Source organism: Talpa occidentalis, unplaced genomic scaffold, assembly GCF_014898055.3.
Source record: "Talpa occidentalis isolate TD23 unplaced genomic scaffold, MPIMG_talOcc4v2.1 talOcc4.15, whole genome shotgun sequence".
Classification (NCBI taxonomy): Eukaryota; Metazoa; Chordata; class Mammalia; order Eulipotyphla; family Talpidae; genus Talpa; species Talpa occidentalis.
In genome coordinates, this window is record NW_023601543.1 from 62,791,097 (window position 1) to 62,813,481 (window position 22,385).

Sequence of the window (22,385 nt, forward strand, 5' to 3'; positions counted from 1 at the left end):
TAGGCCACCAGGGAGGATCCCCAATGCACTTTGAGGCCAGGAGCTCTTGTGACTCCTCCAGTCAACCCAAACCCTGCGAGTGAGTGAGAGAGTGTGTGTGTGTGTGTGTGTGTGTGTGTGTGTGTGTGTGTGTTAGGAATGGGGAATAGAGATCCAGTTGTTACTGCTGCATAAAACAACAATACCACCACTCCCCACCCCCCGCTGTGTGACTCTGTTCCCCTTGACCTTTCCCAGCCAAATTGTTTGCAAGGCCCTGCAAGCCTACCCACACCTCCTCACACACACTAGTAGTGCAGATACTCCCTGGTGACCCGAGATGGAGTGCTCAGATTTCTGGAACCCCAAAAATTCACTTATTATCACAAGCAGTTTCTGTCCTTTGGGTGGAGACTTAGAGGGCCTTCAGGAGAGACGGTCTTCTGCTCTCTGAAGCCACTTTCCCAAGGCAAACACAAAGGCAGGACCCACCCTGCAGTCTGGGGTGGGGTGGGGTGAGGTGGGGTGAAGGTAGAATGTTTAGACCTGAACATTGTCTCAGAGGGGAATGTCCTGCTCCGTGGCAGAAAGAGTATCTTTCAAGATAAAAAACATTGGTCAGGGCCTCCCTGGTGGTGCAGGCGATTGAGCACAGCGCTGTGAAGCTCTCCGCAGCCTCTGCAATGCTGGTTCGATCCCCACTGGCCGCAGAACAACCCCCATGGTGGGGCAGACCTCTCCTGTCTCTCCCACTGCTCCCCTCAGCAGTGTATTTCGTCAGTCTGCCTGTTTTGTTCCCCGCTCTGTGTCTGGTGAATCCTCTCACTCTCCTGCACATCTGACCTGTACCCCAGTTCTTGTATAAATTTTTAAAAATCATTAAAAAAAAGAAACATTGGTCATACAGGTAACACTTTAAAAGGGAATGGGGTAGGAGTAGAGGGAAAATTCCCCCCTACACCACTGGAGTCTTCTCCGGTTGATTAAGTATCAAAATAGCATCAGACAGATTAGTAGGAGATAAAGGCCAATTCATTATATGCATGTGGAGAACCTATGTAGAGAAGGAGAATTCTAATTCCGTGAGTGACATGGGAGTGATGAAGACCAGGTGCTCTGTAATTAGATGTTTTCCCTGCCATATAGCTAGGCATCTCCAATAGAAAGTTTATTTCTGGTTAAAACCTTAATTCTGGGTCATACCCCCAATTTTTATTGTTCTAGATAGCTGAGTGGTAAAAGTTTCTCTTGAGACTGCCTGGCCTCGATTGACCTCAGGTTGAAATAATCCACACACCAAAGTGGCACATCTTGGGGAGCCCGTTCTGAGCAACTTCAGGAGATCACTGTACCTTTTTTCAGAGTTCTGTCTCCCAGTCTCTCCCAGATGTCAGAGCTTTGAGGGTAGAAATGTTACTTTGTGCATCTTTAAGCTAACTGCAGTCCCCAAACTGTGATTTGTACTTTTGAAACTCTGAGTAGAAGTTTCAGGCCACATGGACCTGGTGGAAGAAGGGTCTGGCAGGAGACAGGCTGGCAGGCAGGCTGAGGATCTCGATTAATTGGTCCCTTCAGCTCTGATGGACCAACCTGGACTGTGAATGACATTAACGGGGAGTGCGGTGGAGTGCAAGACCAGCCACCATCCCTGAAGTGGTATTTCTCTGTGGAGCTGGGAAGGTGGGCCTTAGGTTGGGGACAAGAAAAAAGTCCACCCTTGGAGTCTGGTCTCAGAAAGACAGCAAGGCTAGTGTGTGGATGGAGGAGGGAGCTGGGAAGCGGCCCTGACCTGGTAGGATCTGTGCATTCTGCCAGCAGCCACATCCAACAGATATTGCCCTCTAGAGGGCTGCATTTTAGCAGCCTAAGAGGTGGGTGGGCTGGAGGGCTGTTGACCATCCTCATGAAATCATCCCAGTCAGACCTCTTAGAAACAGCCACAGGCCTTTCTGAGAGAGAATATTGTCCAAAGATCAAGCTTCCAGAGATTTGAACACTGTAAGGTATTTGTATGGAGAATATTTTGGAAGGGGGAAAATGTAAACCTCTGTCGCTACATTTACTCCTTGTTTTTGAAAGACTCAATAAAATGGAGCCAAAGTGTTCCTATTGCCTACAGAAAACACTGTTCAAAGCCCAGCTGGGGTGCTGGTGGAAAGACTGGTTAGTGTCTGGCTCACCAATTTTCCCTGTCAAGCCTCTATTTCTTCTGGCAGTTCTAGGAAGTCCAGGCTTGAATCTATCAGGGGAGCTACCCAGTGCCACAGAGTACTATTGGTGTTCCCCAGTATTCCCAGTTCTCTCTGGGCATACGGGCAGACCATACTTCCCTGTCTCAATAAAGTTAAGTGTGTCGTTTTTTGGTTAATGAAATGCGAGAAACAACGTGTATGCCACACCTGGGCAGAAGCATTTAACAGCGATGCATGATTCTCCCAACTTTCCTTCTCTGCTGCAGCAAACCCTAGAGCCAGTGTCCAGATAAGTGTCCTAAAATGGCAGCTCCTTCAACAGCCTAGGTCCCTGAGGGGCAATAATGAGTAGAGTCCTCACCCCCAACACCCCAACCCCCATAAACCCATATTGGACATGTGACATGAACAAGAAATAACCCTCACTAAGCCACTGAGGAATGGAGGTTGTTTGTTACCACAGCATAACATGATCTCTCCTGACAGGTACATGTAATTTTACTCAGCCAAATCCACAGTACCTAAAATTTCCCAAGGTACTAATTAGCCAGTGATTGGGTGAGAGACTCAATGAACTCAAAACTGGGAATTCTCCACTCCCTGTTCTCTCAGGAGAGCTTATAATGGGCACAATTCACTGGGAACTAGTTCCAGCAACTCTGGATCTGTTTGGCAGTAACTCCCACGTTCCCAGAATTCTACTGGGCTGAGTAGCTCCATAAAAATCTGTCTCCCCGGAGGCTATTTCAGTGTTGATACTTGTTCAAAAACATTCAGCCAAACAAATGTTCATTAAAAAGCTGGCCCCTCTAACCACCCAGGCAGAACTGGAGCAGCATTCTGAGGCTGATTCTCAGGAACCCCACTCCAAATGAAAGGAAAGACATTCCTCCCAGGACCACATCTTGTTCCTCAGTAACCCCGGGCTGCATGTCTGCTGTGGACTTCCATGGTTACCCAAATGCAGAGATCTAGTCTCCAGGATTCTCGTGATCCTCACTCAGTTACCATGGCCACAACACATGGTTTGAACAAACAACATTTCTGGCCTCATGTAGTTCTCATATTTGAAAAGTAAGACATTTGGAGAACAAATGCACTATGAATCATTAAAAGCACTTGATAGATTTGGAGTTTTGAATATCATGATCAAATGAAAACAAGTCACAACTTAGGAATCCAGTTTTCCACCCATAGGAAAAAGAATGACTGCTTAAAAAATTATGTGGACAATTGTTGAAAGATCAACATCCACCTGAAATGTGTATGATATAATGCAATGTTTTGTACATAAGAAGAAATTTCAATATAGAGTATATTTTAAATTACAGTATTCTAGCAATGATAAAGTTCCTGATTTTGATCGTGGTACTGTGGATCAGAGAACGTCCTTGTTCTTAGGAAATACATGCTAAAGTATTTAGGGGTATGTGCAAATAACTCAATTTGTTAATAAGAAATAATAATAATATGGAGAAAGCAGATACAGTAAAATGTTAACAACTGGGAAAACTGGGTATGGCCAAAGTGTTCACTCTACTGTTCTTGCAGCTTTCCTGTTGGGTTAATATTTTGCAAAATGAAAAGCTTAAAAAATCATGCATGCTCCAGATTAGTGACTTTCAAACTTTTTAAACCATAACCCACAATAAAATATAAATTGTACATAGCAATCCAGTACACACACATACATACATACAGAATCTGAACAAATGCATACAAATTAAAAGGTTTCACAAAACAATACTTTTATAAGATTACATGGGATGTTCTGACTTTTCCATTCTGTTCTATCTTGTTTTTTTAAATTGCTGGTTTGAATCCACTAAATTGAGTTGCCGATCACTAACGGTCACAACCCATTTGACACTCCTGCCCTCCATGGTACTTTCTGTGACACCTATTACTACTACCTAGAGACACAGAAGAAGTGCTGTCGCCATGACAAATCCAATGGCCTGGGGCACCCTGAATCCACGCGACTCTGAAAACCCATCTCTTCATACACAAAGAGAGGAACTCAGGACACTCAGATTACAGATTTCCAGAATGTTGACTAATTTGGTCATTACATGTGTGTGAGGTACAGCCTGAGCAAATATTTGGCAGACAAACAAACTTGCTCTGGAACTTAGGCCTGGGGGCTTACATTTACCCTGGGAAATCTCTCAGCCCCCCTCCCGGTTACTGGCTGCCTCCCTTTCCTTTAGGCCCTTAGTCAGCACCAAAGGGTGCAACTCATAATAATTTCCACACCTAATGGGGTCATCCAAGTTGGAGATTCCCTGCCCTGCTAACATAGTATCTCTGTGTCTTTAGGACACTTCCCACAAAATGCTAAGAAAAGAGGATTTAGTGGTCTCCCTGGAGATTCACAAAGCATGTTTGCATATGAAAGACTCTGCAAAGTCCTGCAGTAGAGAAACCGGTTTAACCTTTTTCCTTTCAGTCTTCTGATTTTACAAATTTATTTGTCCACCAACACTACTGCCCCCCCCTTTTTTTCCCCTGAAACTGCCCTAAAGTTCCTTTGCAGCTAAGGCCACCCCTGGGAATAAGTGTGGAGTGAATTAAATGAATGTTTGTTTTGGAAGCCTGCTAATACATTTCAGACGCCGCCCACGTAAGCGTAAGTCTCTCTCTTAACCCCCTTCTCTCCTGCCCCGTTCATCCTCCTGGACCCCGGTGCCCCCAGGCCCCAGGGGGAGCGGAGGGAGGACTGTGATAGAAAACAAAGGAATTGGGTTTAATGGGTCACCCAGTCAGGAGAACTGGCACAGCTCTTAGCACTTAGCCAACGGTTTGACTCGAATTCCCGGAGTTTCATGCCCTTTCCTGAAAGATGGGGGGAGGGAGGGGAAGGTGGAGCTGACAATGCTGAGCCTTGTAATCGAAGGGCCCGTGTTCATCCCTGCTCCTCTGCTCTCTTCCAATTACTGCCCATGTGACATGAGCAAAAATCCATAATTCCCCCCCCCCTCCCTCGCGTGGCATTTCCCCGCGTTCTCTTCCTAAGGCCATCTGGAAGCAAACTGTTCCTTCCACCCTCCGCTGGAATTTTCACCACCTGCCCCATCCTGTTCCCCCTCGTCCCCCTCCACAGACACCCCCAAGCCCAGTTAACTAAACTCCCCCACTGCCCAAGGCAGTTGGGGTCACCCCAGTGTGGCAGGGTCAGTCTACCTGCAGGGCAAACACCCCGTGCTGGACCACACCGAGCAGGAGACTAGAACCCAGGAGAAGCGCGGGCTGACGGCCCAAGCCCCCCACCCCACGGGGGGGAAGGCCGTTGGACAGCGAGGCGTTGACGGGCCCAGCGGTGGTGTTGGCCACGTCCTCCGCTGGGGCCCTGGGAGCCAGGAGCTTGGAGAGGAGGCTGCTGAACCTGCTCGCGGTGGTGGCCGCCGGCCCTGGGGACGGGCCTGAACTGGACGCGGAGAGGATCAGCTCCTCGGGGTCCACACAGAGGCCACTGGAGGAGCGACCAAAGGCCACCTGGCGGAGGTCCAGGCCAGCCACGGAGCCCGGAGAGGCGCACGGCACGTCGGCGACGCGCCCCAAGCTCTCCATCCAGCCCCGCAGCCACTCGAGGCGGCAGTCGCAGCACCAGGGGTTGCGGAAGAGAAAGAGGCGGCCTAGAAAGAAGCCGGGTCGGAAGGCGGCCCAGGCGAGCACGGTGAGGCGGTTGCCGTTGAGGTGCAGAGCGAGGAGGCCCGACAGGTTCTGGAAGGCGCCCTCCTCCACGAAGGCGATGCGGTTGCGGTCCAGGTAGAGCAGCTCCAGCTCGGCCAGCTCGGCGAACCAGGCGCGCTCCACGCGGCTCAGCGCGTTGCCGCCCAGGTTGAGCGTGCGCAGGCGGCGCAAGCCGCGGAAGGCGTCGGCCGGGAGCCCCGCCAGCAGGTTGTCGTTGAGCAGCAGGTGCTCCAGGGCGCCGCAGTCGCGGAAGGCGCCGCCGTGCACGGCGCAGACGCGGTTTGTCCTGCAGGCTGAGCGAGCGCAGTTGCCGCAGCCCCAGCAGCGAGCCGGAGGCCACGGCCTCGATGCGGCAGCGCTCCAGGCGCGCGTGCGTCAGGTTGGCCAAGCCGCGCAGGGCGCCTGGCACGCTGCGGAACAGGTTGTCGAAGGCGGCGAGCTCGCGCAGGGCGGGCAGCTCGGCCAGGAGGCGCTCGGGCACGCTGAGGAGGCGGCACGAGGCCAGGTCCAGGCGGCGCAGGCGGCCGAGCGCGGCGAAGGTCCGCGCGTGGAGGTAGCGCAGGTCGCCGTTGTGCGCCAGGCTGAGCACGCCCAGGCGCGGCAGGCCCTTGAAGGCGCCGGGCGTGATGAAGGACAGGTTGTTGTGGCGCAGCGACAGGCGGCGCAGCGACGGCAGCGTGCCAAAGGCCCGCTCGCCCAGGAAGCGCAGGCCGTTCCTGTCCAGATCGATGGCGGCAGCTTCGCACGGGAACTCGGCGGGCACCTGCCGGAGGCCCGCGCGGTCACAGCGCACAGAGCAGCCGCGCTCCAGGCCGCTGCAGGAGCAGGCGGCGGGGCAGGCGCGCGTGCAGGCGTCCGTGCCTGTGGCCCGGGCTCGGGGTAGGCCGAGGACCACCGCTGGGGTGAGGGCGGCGGGAAAGGGAGAGAAAAGACAAAAAAAGGAGCAACTGTCAGCCAAAGGGTCGCCCCAGGTAGAATTCTACCGGTCGGTGTGGCAAAAAGCTGCCATCCACCGAGTCTCAGACCTCCCGCACAGCCTGTCCTCAAAGGGCCGGTTTCCCCACCCACGAAGCCCTCCTCTGCTTTCCAGTTATCTTCATCGACAAAACCCAGCTGGATTCCCGGCATCTGATCTCTTTCCAAACCCCTCGCTGTGTGCAACATCCCTGGTGCTCTCCCAGAATTCAGCCTACAGGGTCGTTGTCTGCATGCGTAGGGGGACCTCGAGGGCAGCGCTGTGGCCTACACTCGAGCTCTGTGCGGCCTCACACCGCGGCCACTGGCCATATCAGGCGGCTAATGAGCATCTGAAATGTCGCCAGTTCGAAACTGAGCTGTGTTATAAAGGTAAAATACACCCCAGGTCCCAAAGACCTAGTACCCCAAAGGGAGCCTACCTCGTCAAAAATGTTTACACGTCCTACATGGTGAGATACTTTAGGTCTATTGGGCTAAATTTAAATGAATGTCAAACATTTCTTTTCACCTTTTTTTTTTTTTTTCCAGTGGGACTGCTTAGAAAATTTAGCATTTGCGGCTTCCATTACATTTCTATTGGTGCTGCTCCAGTCTCTCCCACCATAAGAATTCAGTTCCTGAAAACCTCCATTGAATGAATTTAGCCTCAAGGAAGAAGGGGGGATTAGGGAACAGGAGGTTGGGAATGAAACAAAAGCTTAGCAATCTTTTTTTTGGTTTTGTTTCCTTTAACAATCACTAAAATTAAGGCATAAGGACAGTCTGCTAAATAGATCAGTGACCGTACACATCTCCACGGAAATAATTGTGGACACTGTACAGTAAATTTCCATTCACCATTTGCTTTCTGGAGAATTTTATCACAGGAAGTAAAGGTGCTTATGAGTTAATTTTGTTTTGAGCATTTGAATAGAGGATCAGTTAAGATTTCAAAAGCCCTCAGTAGGCTTGCCACCTGTAGCAAAGCAGAATGGCATGGCCTGCTGCTCTGTGGCAGCCACAGGTCCCAAATCCCATCTTGAGGTCCAGTGGAAAAGGCAGCATGTAAAGTGGACAAGTTTGGGCCTCCCCAGTGGCGCAGGGGTTGAGCGCTGGGCTGCGAAGCTGCCCACAGCCTCTGCAGCGCCAGTTCGATCCCCAGCGGCTGGCGAGGGTCCCACATGGTGCGCAGACTTCTGCCGCCCGCTGCTCCCCTCAGCAGTGTACTTCGCCTGTCTGCCTTTCCGCTCCCCGCTCTGGCTCTGGTGAATTCTCTCACCCTCCCACATTTCTGACTGTACCCAGTGCTTGTATAAATAAATTAAAAAAAAAATAAAGTGGACAAGTTTTCTGCCCAAGAGCAGCTCAAATGTCAAGTATTCTCCATTTGAAATTCCTGCAAAGGAACAAAGGCCTCTAGATGTAAACCTGACCAACGATAATCATTTCTACTCATCCTCAGCAATACTCCCAAATTCCTAACAAACACCCCAGGTCTACCATTAGGTCCCTCCCACCATGTACACATTACCCTGCCCTACCTAGCCCAGCCCTTGTGGGAACCTGAAAATGTGGCCACAGGAGTATGGAGAATATGCTGTTGCTTCTGTGGGTTCACTCAGCATCTTTCCAGTATGTCTGTTGTGGACACTCATGCTTTTTCAGCTTCTGGGAGGGGGATTCAGCCCTTTCAGACTTGGCTGTAAACTGTATATAGCTCAACATTCTGACTTGACTTAGCTTTTTCTCTCTGCTAAGAACTGTAAACTAGACAATGAGCTTCCAGCAAAGTTCTTGGACGCTGTGCTGTACTTGGCTGTAAACAGAGTTGCTGCTGAGCTAGAGAGACACCCCGTTAGCAAGACAGGGCCAAGAATATAACATTAACTCCAGGCGTCAGCTGGACAGGGGCGGAACCTTTTTCTACCAGCTCCTCCAACTGGGTCAAGTAGAAGGCATCAGATTTCCTTACAAATAGTCCTTCATTCTACTCTCTTCTCCTTTCTAATTAACAGAAGCACACTTTCAACCATGAGACTCATGTTTCTGCTCCACAATAACTAACATTATTCTGGGCTCCCTGTATGGCTCAGTAAATGTTTGCAGAATTAAATTAAATTGATGCCTTCCTCTGTGAGCATTCCTGCTGGAGGATATCATTTATTGTTTTTAAAAAACTCTTTGTCAAGGAGCTCAGGGGATAATGACAGGTTACAACCAATTTGCTTATATAATGCAAGAGATTAAAAATGTAGCAGTCAATTTTAAAAACACATGCAAGAGGGGAGAGAGAAAAGCTTTCTATTGTATATTCTTTTTACTTTTACAGTTTTGAGACATGAGAATGTATTGCTTAGCTCAGAAGATAAAGTTTATTTCAAACTTTAATGGAACACTGAAGATGTAGTCATTTTTAAGAACCTATTTTTGGGCTCTGAAACCTTGATAGCCACTGGGAACCATAATTTACCAGATTGTTTAGTGAAATTTAAATTAAATCAAGTAAATGCTCAGGACAACCAAACTACAGTACTGGTCTATCCAGTATGAAGTCTAAATATGCACTTAGTGATCCAGAAAAACAGGGCACAAAAATTTTTTTAACTTAAATATTAATATATTTGGGTGAGTTCTGCTTGCAGTAATGACAGAGTAGCTTGTAACAGACATTCTTTCTGATCACCAGTAGCAACTCTGGACAAAATATTTTTAAAACATTGTTTGAAAGCACCAGAAAGTACCCTAAACAGGCAACCAGAGTAGTTACAACCCTTAAAAGAAGAGAAGCAATCAAGGTGAGAGGCACATTTAACTTGCTTTTTCTCTCAGGGCATTTCAAGTCCATGTTCCACAGGGGCAGATCTCAAGCAGAAGCAAGCTTTCTGGAGCTGAGAAGTTATGGGTCAGCGTGCACAGCTGCCACATGACTGGAAAATGAAGAAGGAAAGCCACAGATTTGGCATAGACTCCCCTTAGAATCTTGGTCATAAAGTGTGTATATGTGGGGTGATTTCAAGGAGGTAAGAACTGAAGGCCAAAAATGCTAAACAGAGATATCAGCTATTTCCCAGTAATGGGAGAAAGATTAAGAGTTCAAGGTCCACCAAGTTAGAAGAGCTTGTAAAATACCTTGCGTTTTCTACTGAAACCCCAGAGGGCCACACCTCAGGATGAAGACCATTTCCCAGGAGAAGGGCAACATGGCACTAGGCTAACCCTAACAAAGACTAAAACCAAACCTCTCAACTATCAAGGTGATGTGTCAGTAATTTTACGGCTATTAGGACACAGTTCAACACTCTTCAAAGGAAAATAAGAGGATTTAGAGTTTCTACAACTACTATCCACAATATCTGGTATACAACCAAATAATACTAGATATGTAAAGAAGCAGCAAAATATGACACTTACCAGGAGGAAAAAATAACAGAAGCAGACCCAGAGATATCCCAGGTGTTGGAATTACTAAACAAGGATTTATTATAAATATGTATTTTTTTTAAACCTATCATTGCTCTATTTGCTTTTTCTTATTTTATTTATTTATTTATTTGGTTTTTTTAAAGATTTATTTATTTATTTATACAAGCACTGGGTACAGTCAGAAGCGCGGGAGGGTGAGAGAATTCACCAGAGCCAGAGGGGAGAGCAGAGCAGGCAGACTGGCGAAGTACACTGCTGAGGGGAGCAGCGGGCAGCAGGAGAGGTCTGCGAGCCATGTGGGACCCTCTCCGGGCGGCCGGGGATCGAACCAGTGCCGCAGAGCTTCGCAGCCCAGCCCTCAACTGCTGCGCCACAGGGGAGGCCCTATTATAAATATATTTTGAATCTTATAAGAAAGTATGTAGTGGGTGAAGATATGGGGAATTTTCATTTTAGAATTATGGAAACATAAAAAATGAAAACCAAATCTCTGAATTTCAAATATAATATCTGAAATTTTTTTAAAAAACGATCATTAAGAAAAATAGCAAATTAGGGGCCTCCCCGGTGGCGCAGCGGTTGAGCGCTGGGTTGAGAAGCTGCCCGCAGCCTCTGCAGCGCCGGTTCGATCCCCGGCTGCTCCCCGGCCACCAGAGGAGGGTCCCACATGGCGCGCAGACCTCTCCTGTCGCCCGCTGCTCCCCTCAGCAGTGTGCTTCGGTCCTTCTGCCTGCTCTGCTCCCCACTCTGACTCTGGTGAATTCTCTCGCCCTCCCGCGCTTCTGACTGTACCCAGTGCATGTGTAACCAAACAGACAAACAAACAAACAAATAAATAAATAAAGCATGCCTCCTTTAAAAAAAAAAAAAAAAAAAAAAAGAAAAATAGCAAATTAGGTACTGCAGATTTATGAAATTTGAAGAGAGGTCCCTTGATACTGGGACAATATCAAACAATTAGACTAATATGCATGTATTTACAGTCCCAGAGGAGAGAAGAGATAGTATGGCAAAAAAATAATTGACAACAATTTCCAAAATTTTATTAAAAACAAGAAACTCAGCAAATCCCAACTGACATCACACACCCACACAACACAGCCCAATTGCTTTTAAACTGCTAAAAACCAAAGAAAAACTCTGCCAGCAGCCAAAGATAAAAGACACATTACACAGAGAAAACAACAATAAAAAATAACAGACTTTCTTATCAGAAGCAATGAAGGCCATGCAGAAAGAAAAGCAAATTCTTACAACCTAGAATTCTATATCCAGTGAAAATATCTTCGGAAACTAAGGAAAATAGAGGTAATTTCAGGTAAACAAAATCAGAAAATTTATTTCCAGATCTCTGCACAAGAAATGAAGATATTCTTTAGCTTGAAGGGAAATACTAGATGAAAATCAGATCAATAGGAAGAAATGAAGAGCAGTTGAAGAGGTTATAATGTTACCAAAAATAAGATAACTCTTTTCTCACCTTAATTGCCTAACAAAAAAAAATTGTTTAAAGCAAAAATAGCAATGCATTCTGGTGTTTATAATATACATAAATGAAAAATATGACAGCAGTTGAAAAGGGAGGACATATTCTTAATTGTTCTCTTATGAGGATCTTACAGTTTACAAGATATACTATAAGATTAATGCAAGGTAGACAATACTATGGAAGCATATTGAAATACCGAGAAAATAAAAAAGAATTTTGACCCCTTCTCAGCTATTCACTCATATAGGATGGGCCATAGCCCTAAATATAAAATCTAAAACTATAAAGCTTCCTAAAGATAACATAGCAGAATTATCTTTGTGACCCAGTGGTAGACAAAGATTTCTTAGGGGAAAAAAAAATCACTGTCAGATAAAGATAAATTTGATTTCATCAAAATTAATAACTTTTCTTTGAAGTTCTTAATTAAGAGAATGAAAAGACAGACCACAGAAAGGGAGAAAACATCTATATGCTTTCTCTATAGAAAGCATATATCCTATAAAGGACTTGTATCCAAAATATATAAAGAACTCTCAAAACTCAATAACAACCAAATTAAAATGGGCAAAATGTAGTATGTCACACCACACACTGCACTTCACCATACTTCACCAAAAAAGATATATATCTTTTTATATAAGACCATCCCATACAAGATGGTCAACATCATTGGTTGTTAGGAAAATGCAACTGAAAATAGACACCTATTAAAATGAGTAAAGTTGGGTAAATCAAACCAGCTGTTGGAGAGCATATAGAACAACTGAGATTCCCTTACACTGCTAGTGGAACTATAAGATGGTACAACTACATTGGAAACAAAGTGGTAGTTTTTCCAAAGTTAAACATACACCTACCTTATCATCCATTCATTCTGCTCCTAAGGAAATAAAAGCATATTCCATACAAAAGACTTGGGTATGATCATTCACAGCAACTTGATTCATAATAGCCCCAAACTGAAAGCAACACAAGAACCATTCAAGAGTCTAATGTGGGGGCCTCCCCGGTGGCACAGCAGTTGAGCGCTGGATTGCGAAGCTGCCCGCAGCCTCTGCAGCACCGGTTCAATCCCCAGCTGCTCCCTGGCCACCGGAGGCTGGTCCCGCATGGCAAGTAGTCCTCTCCTGCCGCCTGCTGCTCCCCTCAGCAGTGTACTTCGGTCCTTCTGCCTGTTCTGCTCCCCGCTCTGACTCTGGTGAATTCTCTCACCCTCCCGCGCTTCTGACTGTACCCAGTGCTTGTCTAAATAAATAAAGAAAGAAAGAAATCTTTAAAAAGAAAAAAAAGAGTTGAATGTGTAAACAAATTAGGAGATAGCAAACAAATTAGGAGATAGCAACGCAATGGAATACTAGGTGATAAAAAGGAATGTACTGTTGATTATATGCAACGTGGATGAATCTCAAGATAATCCTGCTGAGTTACATTCTGCTGCATTTTTGTACACAGAATATAACAACAACTCCTGCAGATGAATAGTGAAAAGACAAACTAAATAAAAACAGGCAAAAGGTTTGAACATTTTACAAAAGAATCTATTAGGTAGTTGTTAAGCACATGAAAAGGTATTCAACATCATTAGCCTTCAGGGAAGTCAAAATTAAAACTATAATAAAATTTCACTATGCATTCACCAGAATGGCTAAAATTCAAGACTGACAACCCCAAATATTGATGAGGACATAAAACAGCTGGATTCTCTTACACTCTTGATGGGAGTGGAAAATAGTTCAATGGAAAACTGGCAGTGTCTATTAAAACTAAACATATGCCTACCCTATGACTCAGCAATTCCACTTCTAAGTATTTATGCAAGGAAGTGAAAAAAAGTCCACAGAAAGGCTATACAAGAGTGTTCATAGTGGCTTATTCATAATAGACAAAAACTGAAAATCACCCAACAGAGTGGATAAATAGCAATATATTCATACAGTGGAATATTACTCGACAAGAAAACAAACTAGTGCTACAAACAACAAAAACATTACGTTGAGCAGAAGAAATGACACCGAAAAGTACATAAGATTACGTTAACATGCAGCCCTGAACAGTGCTGCTGGAAGTAGCTCTCAAAGCTCAACTGAACAAGGCCCGCAGATGGTACCAGTCTCCAAAGATAGCAAATGTCTACAAGACACAGTTGAGGAATGTTATCTGGTTGGAGATGTGAGCATGTGTAACGGTACTCAAATAGATCACAGTGTATGGGTTTCTTTTGTTCTAGTAACAATGGACTTTTTTATTGAAGTGATATTGGTTTATAACATTGTATAGGTTTCAGGTGTACAACTTTTTAAATCAACATGTGTACATATTTCCCGACACTCATCACCAAAATTCAGTTTCCAATCATCGCTATGTAGTCAGGCCCCCCTTTTTTTAAAGATTTATTTATTTATGCATACAAGAACTGGGGTACAGGCCGGAGGTGTGGGGAGTGCCACACCTGCCAAAGACAGGGCCGGGAACAGAACAGGCAGACTGACAGAAATACACTGCTGAGGGGAGCAGCGGGCGAGACAGGAGATGTCTGCTGCACCATGTGGGTAGCTCCCTGGCTGGGGATCGAACTTGTGCTGCAGTGACTGTGGACAGCTTCATAGGTTGTGTCTTAACCCCTTGTGCCACCAGGGAGGCCCTAGTTGGCCCCTTTTACCCAATGTGCCCATCTCCCTATTCTGCTTCCCTGTTACTAACCACTTTTTTGTTCTTAAATTCTAAAAGTTCGTTTTTGTTTATAACGAACTTTTATTAAGTGTTTGCTCAGGGCTAAGCTTGCCATATACATCATTTCCTCTGATACAACAACACTCTTCTCACAAAAAGGGAAACTGAGGTTCAGGGTGTTTAAACAACATCAACCTTTGGTTTTTGTCTCTCCACTTTATTGGACTTTACTACCCACACCACACACACGTAGCCATCTGAGTTTCCGTTTCTTTTCTTTAACTATGAACTGAAGGGCTTGCATTTCCTGATCTTTGGGGCCCCTCTGGCTTTCATTTTCCATGGTTTAACAGCAGCTGTTGACAACTACCACTTCTAAAAAAAAAAAAAAACAACCCACTCAGAGCCCCACATGTCTCTGCTGCCTCCTCCCAGCTACAGCTGTTGGCCCACAGGTAAACATTTGACCTAAGCAGAGTCAATCAGATTCATTCCTGCTGGTGAATATGGAATAAACAGTAAGATCACGTGAACACCAACCTGCAAAACATTGGGGTGGAGGTTTGCACATGTGGGGCAAAGTTATAGGAGAGCAGGAGCCAAGGGCAGAAGAAGAGAGAACTAGATCTGACAGAAGCATCAGATGGAGCTCAGGGAGAGGCAGAAGCAGCTGGCCAGCTCTCTAGCCCAGAAGGCCCTGCTACAGCAGTTCCTGTCATATTTCCCTGTTTCCTTTTCAGAAACCTATTCAAACCCCCTGTGTGGACAAATGCACTTCTGGTCCTTGCAACCAAACTTGACACATTTTCTGGCTACCCAGCACATTTAAATCACTACTTTCAGGGAATTTCCTACATGATAAGTCCTGCCTCCTCAAGATAGAAGCAGAAACTCTCTTTCCCAACTTCCCTTGCATTTAGTGCCCAGGCATGTGACCTCGCTTTGTCCATCAGACACACCCAGCAAAACTTGCATTCAGAGGTAAGCACTGAACAGAAGTTATTTTCTGGCCAGGATGGTGGCAGCAGGCGATCTGGCTTTCAGTCTCCCAAGGTGAAATTTCTGGCACCCAGCACCCAGAATGATACCTGTGAGCTGTAGGGTGTGGCCACCAGTGGTGGTGGCCACAGGGTCTTTGTTGGAGAGGCCCCACTACCTGGTTTAAGCACTGCTCTGGGCTGTAGGCCTCCAGAAAGTAAGGCTGGGGTCACCTGAGATCCCTAAATAAACTTTTCCTTGTCCTCAAGGACCTAGAGGGGGTTCTTGTTTATAAAATTCCTCAGCAGCATCCTGAGTAAGATAGACTTCCTTAATCTCTCTAATAAAGCCTCCTGCTTTGGGATTTGCCCCCTCTCCCCTGAAGACTTGAATGAACTTTTCACCTTAAAAGAGAAAATTCAGGACCAGGCAGTGCGAGCAGGCATTTGCCAATGCAAGGAATTTCCTTGCCAGGCATTGACAGGAAATATATGAAATTGAATCAAAAGATGTCTAGGCCATCCTGATTTTTCCAAATCCAAATGAAAATGTGGCCTCTCCTGGAATCAGCACTGATCATTCCAGAAACAAATCTCCTTGGCTGCTCAGAGTTGAGTTCCATGGGAATACTTTGGCCAGAAAAATATTTACAAATTAAAATAAAGATCAGTTTGTGAGAAGGGAAAGTCAAGCTCCTTGGCAGTTGCTCAGCAATTTCTCTTCTCACACCAGTATTTTTGGGAAGGATCCATGTGGAAAGCTGAAAAGACTTCAGTGTTTTCATTCCCAGTCTGAGGCAGGGAGGGGAAAATGTGAAATTCCACAGAGCTAGCCCCCTGCTCACCAGCCTCTATCATAGGTCTGGATTTGGAAACGCATGTGGGGCTTTCCAGAACATTCATTACAGCAACTAGCCCTGAGAGCGACTCACTCTGGTTCTCATGCACTCTGAGAACATACTGCCTTTCATTCCTCTTCCTTCTCTCACACTGTTCTTTCTTCCTTTTTTTTTTTTTTTTTTTTGTTAACCTCACACAACTTTCTACATCTGTTTCCTCATTTCTAACAGGTGGACAATTATAAAGGACAAATGAACTGTAATTTTGCAACGGCCATGAAAACATTGAGCAAAGCTAACCAGAGCCACTGTTGTCACAGGATTAAATCTTATCAAGAGACCAGTCCTTCAAGGACCATGTTGAAGTCTGCCTTAAAGTAGAAAGCAAGATACCAAGTGTCAGACTATTGAAGCTATTACTACGAGTAGACTATAAGAAAGAGTCCAGAATTGTTCATTACCTGGGCCACACATCAGAATCACTTGGGAGCTTTTAACCCACTCACAGCTCTCAATGTCCAGGCCATACACTGGACCAGTTATATCAGAATTTTCAGGGATAGAACTTGGCTTTGGTGTTGTTTAAGCTCCATGAGTGATTCTAAGGTAAATGTGGTCCAAGTCAAAAACTAACAGTCTGGGGCCTCCCTGGTGGAGCAAGGGGTTAAGACACAACCTCTGAAGCTATCCATAGCCACTACGGCACGAGTTCGATCCCTGGCCAGGGAGATACCCACATGGCACAGCAGACCTCTCCTGTCTTGCCCTCTGCTCCCCTCAGCAGTGTATTTCAGTACATCTGCCTCTTCTGTTGCCCGCTCTGTCTCTGGTGAATCCTTTCACCACCTCTGGCCTACACCCCAGTTCTTATATGCATAAATAAAATTCTTTAAAAAAATTAAAAATATGTTACAAGGTGTCCCTGAATCTGGGCATACAGCAGAAATGGCTCCCAGCATTTGTATTCTTAGCTGGCCAGTCTCTGAGCTGCAGGGAGACAGCGCTGGCCGGGTTCAGAAGCCTCGTGGAATGTCTTAATGCAGACCGGCTGAGGATGTGTGCCTTTTGAATATGTGCTTTTCCCCCTTGAGGTTTGCTGGGAAAACAGTTACTCACGGAGTTTCCAACCACAGACTGAGTTTGGAGTGTTTCTTCATTCTCATTGTTTTCAAAGAACTTTTGCCTCATGAAACCAAAATAGCAAGGGAAAATATGGTCAATTTTCTGGTCTCAGCAAATTCTGAGCCACTTTGGGCCTAATTCATTCCCCCTCCCACTCCTGGCAAGTGCTACCCCCAATTGCTCCTCAGGACAAGACTCAGTGCGAGTTTTTTCAAAACAAAACCACCTGGGGGGATACAAATGCTATAGGGGAGACCATCCTCACCCCAGTCCCATAGCCTCTGACCTTATGGTGACCTCAGAATTTGCTTCTCACACCAAGCAGCCACCTTTTGTGACAGGAATGAAAGGATCATGGATTCAAGCTGCAGCTTTGCTGGCCAAAGTGAATTTTGGGGAATGAAGAAATCACTTTGTTTCCAGAGAAGTGGTCTGCTGAGCACCTGTGGAACTCGAGGTAGAGAGCTGTTCCTCAGCAGAGAAAACACAAGATTTGAGAAAGGTCTCTGGGCCTACACATTGATAATCCCCCCCACAAATAATTTAAATGTTCAAACCAGTGTACCATATGAGGGAATATGAGGGAAGCACACAGATAGTACCCAACATTCCGCAGTGCCTGATAAAGAGGATTTGTTTCACTTGGGGTACAAAGCTGCTCTTCCCCTAGAGCCTGTCTTTTTCCTTTTAAATCAAGTTGACTGAGGTATAATTTACTTGCAATAAAATATACCCATTTGAAGTGTACAGCTCAGTAGGTTTAACAAAGGCATATACCCATGTGTACAACCACCACTTTAATCAAGATTTAGAACATTCCTGCCTCCCAGAAAGTTTCCTCAGGCCTCTTAGACATCAGTCCCCTCCCCATCCTCAACTCCAGACAACCACCAATCTGCTTTCTGAACTATAGGTTCATTTTGCCCATTCTTGAACTTCGTATAAATGCAGTTAAATGGTTCTTTCAGTCAACATTATGGTTGTGAGATTCATCTATGTTGTTCTGAAGCAACATAATTGATTGGTCCTTTTAATTGCTGAGCAGTATTCCAGTGTATGGATGGACGAAATCTGGGTTCAGCTACCTGTTTATATTTGGATTGTAAGGACTTGTGTGCAAGTCCTTGGATTGTAAGGACTTGTGTGCAAATCTTTTTGTGGACATGAATTTTCATTTCTCATTTATCTAGGAGTGGGACTGCTGGATCATATAGTAAGTATATGTTAAACATACTTGCAGAAGAAACTACCATATTGTTCCCCAAAGAAGCCACACTATTTTGCATCCTTACCAGCTGTGTATGCCTTGGCTGTTCCACAACCTCACCAGCACTTGTTACTGTCCCTCTTTTAATTTCTTTTTTTAACTTTTTTTTTCAAAGACTTTATTTTTGTGTAGAACTCGGGTTCAGGCCAGAGGTGCAGGGTGTGTGTGAGAGAGAATTCACCAGAGACAGAGTGGGGAGCAGAACAGCAGGCTGAAATACACTGCTGAGGGGAGCAGCGGGCAAGACAGGAGAGGTCTGCTGCGCCATGTGGTTTAGCTCCCTGGCCCTGGCACACAACATGGCAGTGATAGCGTTGACGGTTAACCCTTAGGCCACCAGGGAGAACCCCTGTCTCTCTTTTAGATTCTAGCCATCCTAGTGGAAGGGAAGTGGCATCTCCTCCTGGTTTTCATTTGCATTCCCCTAAGGACTAATGAATGATTTTGAGTATTTTTCATATGCTTATTAACCAGTTGGATATCTTCGTGGATGAGATAACTACTTAAAACTTTTTGCACATTAAAAAAAAAATTGGGTTGTTTCTCATCTTATTGTTGAAAATATATAGTCTGAATGTAAGCCCTTTATCAGGTATTTTGTAAGCATTCTAATCTGGGTGGCTTCACCCATTCAACAAACTCTCATCAAGTACCTGCTCTGTCTTCAACTGTAGAAACAGCGTGACTAAATAAAACACAAACCCTGACCCTCTTCAAAGACTCGTGGTTTAGAGTAAGTAGATGGCAAACAAAGACCCTGTAAAGCAAGCTTAGGAACTGGGATATTATGCTGTGGAGAGCAGCATGACCCCAAAAGAGTTAACACTGGGGAAAGGCGAAAGGAGAGGTCATTCCAAGAGACCCTGTGTCTGAGAATTTTTGTTTCTGTCCTACCCGGATTTACCCTGCTGTGAGCTACTTGTGATTCCACCACAGCCTTATTTTGCCAGGCACATTTAATTACATTTTTCTAGTCCAGGAGGGAGAGTCCTACCCCTGCCTGCTTTGCAGGAACATGTCATCCTTCATCCTTGTGACTTGTACTCAGAGTAATATTGTCTGTGCTGCCTGAGTGTGTTTTAAATTAAAGCACCAGGGAATGTGGAGATGGTCATTAAGTTTAAGTGCATCTATTGTTAGCAAATGATGTCACTGCTAGCTTCTCCAACTTGTCACAAGAAGTCTGGATATATTTCAGGCTTCTGCAGCAAGGACTGTCCCTGTTTTGCAGCACACAGGCTATGAATACTATCTGCATTCTGTGAGGAACAGGAGAGCTTTTGGTGCACATTTAAAATAACATTGGCTCTTAGAAGCAAACATTCTGTCCCAATGAGTCAATCAAACTTCATACCCTTCTAGGTAGGACAAATGGCAAGGAGCTAGCTGTTGGTAATTACGTAAATGTCAACCTCTGTTTTCTGGAGGCTTCTGGAGATAGGAAGTCATGTCCTATTTATCATAATGTCCCTGTGCCCTGTTCCATTTTTTTTCTCATTTATTTATTAAGTCTCCATGAAAGAATGTAAATTTCTCCAGCATAAAGGTTATACAGTTATTCCCCTCATAATCTCCCTCAGTCTACTGAAGCGACAATGTGTACCTGTTGAGTCATGGAATAGAGCGAGTTCTTCTCTTTGAAATGGTAGGCTAAAGAGTAAGAAAATTCTATTACTGCTGTCTTTGAATTATCTGGTAAAAAATTCTCTACCAGCATTGCACACAGAGGTCTCTTACATGGATAGTTATAACTAAAAATAATCAAATTGTCCTGAAGATCAGAAAAACATATTCCCGTGTAGAATTATTTACTGGAGAACTTAACAAGGGATTTTTCCTTGAGTGATCTCAGTTAGATTTAGCAGCTGGAGCTACAGAGGTGTGGAAAAGTTTGTGATGAGTCTTTTTGGTATATTAACACCCAGACCATAACAGGACAAAAACATGGGGAAAATTTAAATGTCCATATCACACAATCTGCACATATTATTCACTTTCCCTTCTTCCTTTTGGGAGATGGTTTCTTCAAGAGATTTTTTTAACTAAGTGAGTTTAAAATAATGTAATTGGAAAACCACTGTTATTTTTGGTGATTATACAAATTAATTCATATCTGAAATCAGAATAAGAAAGTCACCAAAACGTTATTCCATTTATTTGGCTCAGGAGTTTTGTTTTTAAACAAAGGAACAAACAAAACACCCCACCACCTACTGTTTTTGCTCATTCTCCACCCCTCCCCCATGCGCAAACCTTCAAGGAAAACTAATCAGAACTGCTGTCCAAGTAGAGCTTTCACAGAAGCCACCTGAAGACCCAGCTCTCTGGAAAAAAGCTCTGCGGTTCCCACACATCCTCTAGCACCTTCTGTGGGCTTCACAGTCCCTGTACCCACTGGCACCTGTCTGCTAAGGGACAGAAGGAGCAGGCCTTGGACTCACCATGCAGCAGCAGGGCCAGCATCCTGCAGCCTTTCACACACCTGGTGGCTTAGAACCACCCAGCAGTGGGATCCCTACCTGAGGGGAGAAAGCAGGGGTCACTGGGAGCTCGGTAGGGGTCCTTTGAGAACTCAGATGCTCTGCCCCTCCCCACACCTCCACCTGCCTCCTGACTGCCCACACTCATTTCTCCCATCCACCTTGGTGTTTGGTTAAGAGAAATCAGTAACCCCCCCCCAATGAGCACACTCAGCACCTCCTTCCCAATCGAAAGCTTGGAACCTTCATCAGGCTAAAACCCTGCCTGCAAGTCAGAAGGAAACACTGACAACCCAGCAAGACAGTGGTCAGAGGAAACCTTTGCCGAGGGGCCTTAGTGAGCAGTCCCCAAATATCACTTACCATCCTGGAGGTCTCCCTGCTCCTCCTGTGGGGCCACCCTCAGTTCCCCCAGCCTATCTGTCCCCCAGCTCAGGCAGCCGCGGAGGCTAAAAGATGATGGGAGGAAGAAGCAAAGGAGGGAAGGAAGGGTAGAGAGCAGGGTGAGGAGGAACAGTTGCTGGTGCAGGCTTGAGTGCTTATTTTTCGTTCTCCAGATTTAATGGCAGGAAAATCCTGCATCAGATGAGGATTAACAGAGATGAAAGAATGTGTCTGCCCTTTGAATCACCAAAGCCAACAGCAGATTTTGCTGACACACCAATCGGCTTTGTCCACGGGCCTCAGCCACGCTGGCCCTCCGCCCTCTCCATCTGCTTGGTCCCTTTCTCTCCTTTAACTCGCCGCAGACCCCGCCTGCTGCGCTGACCCCAACCCCAGCCCCAAGCAATATGCAGACAGAAATTGGCTTCCTGCCACCCAAATAGCATTATCAGCATTTTCAACAAGGACATGTTATATAACTTGGAGGGGAAGGGACAAGACAGCTTAAAATAATGATGTTTTCCAGAAATGCAGGCTGCTGATTTTCTTTCCTTGGAGGGGTCGATGGTGGATGATGTTGAGCCACACTGTGGAGTGGCCTCCAGTCTGGCTTCTGGGTTGAGGGTGTGTGGGCCGTCACCCAAGGCAGCACACCTCTGGGCCATTTTCATTTTTTTTTAAGATTTATTTTTATTTATTTATACATACAAGAACTGGGGTGCACACCAGAGGTGCGGGGAGGGGGGTGAGACGATTCACCAGAGACAGAGTGGGGAGCAGAACAGGCAGATCTACTGAGATACACTGCTGAGGGGAGCAGCGGGCGAGACAGGAGAGGTCTGCCGTGCCATGTGGGTAGCTCCTTGGCTGGGGATCCAACTCAGGCCACAGTGGCTGGTGATAACTTGAT

The 22,385-nt window shown here is 45.7% G+C and overlaps 1 protein-coding gene across 1 annotated transcript; it reads right to left on the minus strand.

Annotated features, from left to right (window-relative positions):
• Positions 1-5,290: 5,290 nt before the first annotated feature.
• Positions 5,291-21,714, minus strand: NYX (nyctalopin). Its single transcript, XM_037513083.1, is given in 4 exon segments — positions 5,291-6,149; positions 6,151-6,761; positions 21,053-21,130; positions 21,455-21,714. Coding segments are annotated over 3 exon segments (1,437 nt in total). The 5' UTR covers positions 21,075-21,130; positions 21,455-21,714; the 3' UTR covers positions 5,291-5,345.
• Positions 21,715-22,385: the final 671 nt, after the last annotated feature.